The sequence below is a fragment of the Atta colombica genome, unplaced genomic scaffold (assembly GCF_001594045.1).
Source record: "Atta colombica isolate Treedump-2 unplaced genomic scaffold, Acol1.0 scaffold160, whole genome shotgun sequence".
NCBI lineage: Eukaryota > Metazoa > Arthropoda > Insecta > Hymenoptera > Formicidae > Atta > Atta colombica.
The window spans coordinates 129,506-132,201 of NW_017259251.1; the positions used below are offsets into that span (position 1 = coordinate 129,506).

Here is a 2,696-nt window from a genome sequence, read left to right on the forward strand (position 1 = left end):
TCTTATGCCATTTCTTAATTGTTAAATGAATTAAATCTTTTTATCTTTTCTTTTCGTTCCATGTTTTTCGTAAAAACAAATAATGCAATGAATACTTAAAAATTTATATTAATTGTCTAGTCAAAAAATATTTAATGGTATTAATTAAACAAAATTATGTTGATTATATTATATATTTTTAAGATATGTTTTTCAGCATAAGAGATTAGAATTTTCGTATTATGTTTTATCAAATCTCCAAATAATTGAAAATTAATTGATTATCAGAAAAAATAAATATTCAGAAAATATATTTTTGTGAAAAGTAACATGACTAAAAATCGAGTTTAAATTTTGCAATCTTTTGAAAAATTATATGACTTTTAAGGTGTACCCACAATAGAAGGAATAAGGAATAAAGATGAAATCATACGGTGCGGAAAAGAAGAGAATGCGTCATTGAAACCAATTAGCGCTATTCGGAATAACACAGAATAACGCTGATTGGTTGCTTATATGACACATTCTCTATTTCGCAGTCGTTTTTCATTCCGTGTGATTTCACTCTAAGGAATAAAAATTTCAACTAATCAGAAATCAGATACACCGAAATAGATAATTTCTGATAGGTTGGAATCATTATTCCTTATTTCTAATTTCGTATTCCTTCTATTGTGGCTGCATAGTCAATATTCTACAATTTGCTTTCTGTTTTTTTGTTTTCTGCTTTTTGCTATTTTTTTGTTTTTTATCTAGTTGTTTGTTTTGTCATCGAGATAAAAGTTAACGAACTTTAGAAGAAGCAAGAAACACGTAGTAAGAAATGTAATTGTCGATAAAACAATTGCAAAGGAGGAAAAGCAAGAAATAAAAAGCAAGAAACAGGAAATAAAGAGCACATTATAGAATAGGCTTTAGGATAAGTTCTGAAACACAATTGGTCCGTTTTTTATTGTTACACTCTGAACCAGTGCAATAAGTTGAAGTGAAACAAACGTATATTATTGGTTTCACTTCAACTTATTGCACTATGTGTACCAGTTCAGAAAGTGCAGCAATAAAAAATAGTCCTAATGTCTCATGGAAGCAAGAATAAGCGACTTTTTTTTGGAAAAGTACATTATTAAAAAGTTCAAAAAATATCCAGTAGAGAACTCTGTAAACAAATGAATTACTCCGCGTTCCAAAACTCATCGAAAACGCTGTACTGCGTTCCATGATCTATCGAAAGGTTTTTAATGTTTATCTTTTATTTTATTGTTATGTTGAAAAGCGCGAAATTTGAATTAGATTTAGTTCGCATCTTATTCTAGTAATATTTCGAAAAATTTTGAGGTTACCAAAAGTCGCATACTCAGCCTTGATTATCTTTTTTTTAATTACGTTCTATTTGATAACTTGAACTTGGACAAATTGTGTGATATAGACTGACACTAATATTTTTAGAGTAAGTGGAAAGACTATGTATTTCGCAAGTATTCTGCCAGTAAATGTCTGACGGATTCCGGTTTTTTGCATTGTTATGCATGTGTGGTTACAAAGCAGTAAACAAATGAATGCAATAAGTCAAATTGATAAACAAAATTACAGTAATTTTTTGTTATTGTACAATAATTTTTTGTTAGATGTTCTTTAAGTATGTATTGCTTGCCAATTTGTAAATAGTACTTGTGATTTTCTATCTATCTAATTTATGTGTACTTATGTGTGGATATATATTGTATTATTTTTTAAAATAAAATTTCGCATGTAATCTATTGTAATTAATTGTTTTTAAAATATCGAACCTTTTGTGATATCTTTAATAATTGTGTTATGATATGAGATATTATTATTGCAGTTAATTAAAGAGACACAACCATCATGACTTTGACAGCTGTGTATAATTACATGAAAATGCAAAATAGACCTTACAGCGTGAATGATGTAGTCATGAATTTATTTAATGAACACAGTAAAACTGCAGTTCAAAAAGCTATGGATGAATTGGTGAAGAAAGGAAAATTGTTCGAAAAAGTAAAAACAAGTTTATAATTTTTACAAGAGTAGAATATTTAGAATATGTATGTTTTCATTTTATCCTTTAGGTTTATGGCAAACAGAAAATCTATTGTGTTGTGCAAGATTCGCAGTATAACACTGATGAGTTAATGAGGATTGACAAGGAACTACAAAGTCATGCTAATGAAATCGAAACTAAATATCAGGAAGTCATGAAAGAAGTGAAAGAACAAGAGACACTTTTAGCTTCTCTAAAGTCAAGTTTAACACTGGAAGATGTTCAAAAAGAAAAAATTGTTTTACAGGAAAATGTACAGCAGTTAACACATAAATTGGATAAATTGATGGAAAAAAGTGGTTCTGAAGATTTGCAAGAGTCTAAACGAAAAGCACAAGAGAATCTAGATGAGTACTCACGTGAATATTTAAAAAGAAAAAAGATATGCGTTGAAATACTGGATTGCATTTTGGAAAGTTATCCTGGTAACAAAGATGAGCTTTATGAAGAAATAGGCATTGATTCAACGACTGTATAATATTCATTATAAAGATCTTGGTTCAAGTTTGGAGTTGTAATTATTATACAGTATTTATTTGTTGTTTTAATTTCTTACATGTAAAATCATATTTATATTTAATGAATAAGTGAAATGTTTGTGTTAAAATGATTAACATAATTTATGTATTATATGAGTTTATTTAAAAATATATATATA

The 2,696-nt window shown here is 27.7% G+C and overlaps 1 protein-coding gene across 2 annotated transcripts; it reads left to right on the forward strand.

Annotated features, from left to right (window-relative positions):
• Positions 1-1,377: 1,377 nt before the first annotated feature.
• On the forward strand, positions 1,378-2,516 carry LOC108685804 (homologous-pairing protein 2 homolog). Of its 2 annotated transcripts, none has more exons than XM_018190771.1 (3): positions 1,378-1,426; positions 1,820-1,995; positions 2,067-2,516. In XM_018190771.1, exons 2-3 carry the CDS (start codon positions 1,843-1,845, stop codon positions 2,514-2,516), a joined length of 603 nt encoding a protein of 200 aa, XP_018046260.1. In that variant the 5' UTR covers positions 1,378-1,426; positions 1,820-1,842. The 2 variants fall into 2 exon arrangements, with proteins under 2 accessions (XP_018046260.1, XP_018046261.1); XM_018190772.1 differs by lacking the exon at positions 1,378-1,426 and adding an exon at positions 1,484-1,568.
• The last annotated feature ends 180 nt before the right edge of the window (positions 2,517-2,696 follow it).

Coding starts and splice junctions, on each gene's coding strand:
- LOC108685804 (XM_018190771.1), top strand. CDS start 1,843: ATGACTTTGACAGCTGTGTATAATTACATGAAAATGCAAAATAGACCT. Junction 1,996..2,066: donor AAGGAAAATTGTTCGAAAAA/GTAAAAACAAGT, acceptor TTTATCCTTTAG/GTTTATGGCAAACAGAAAAT.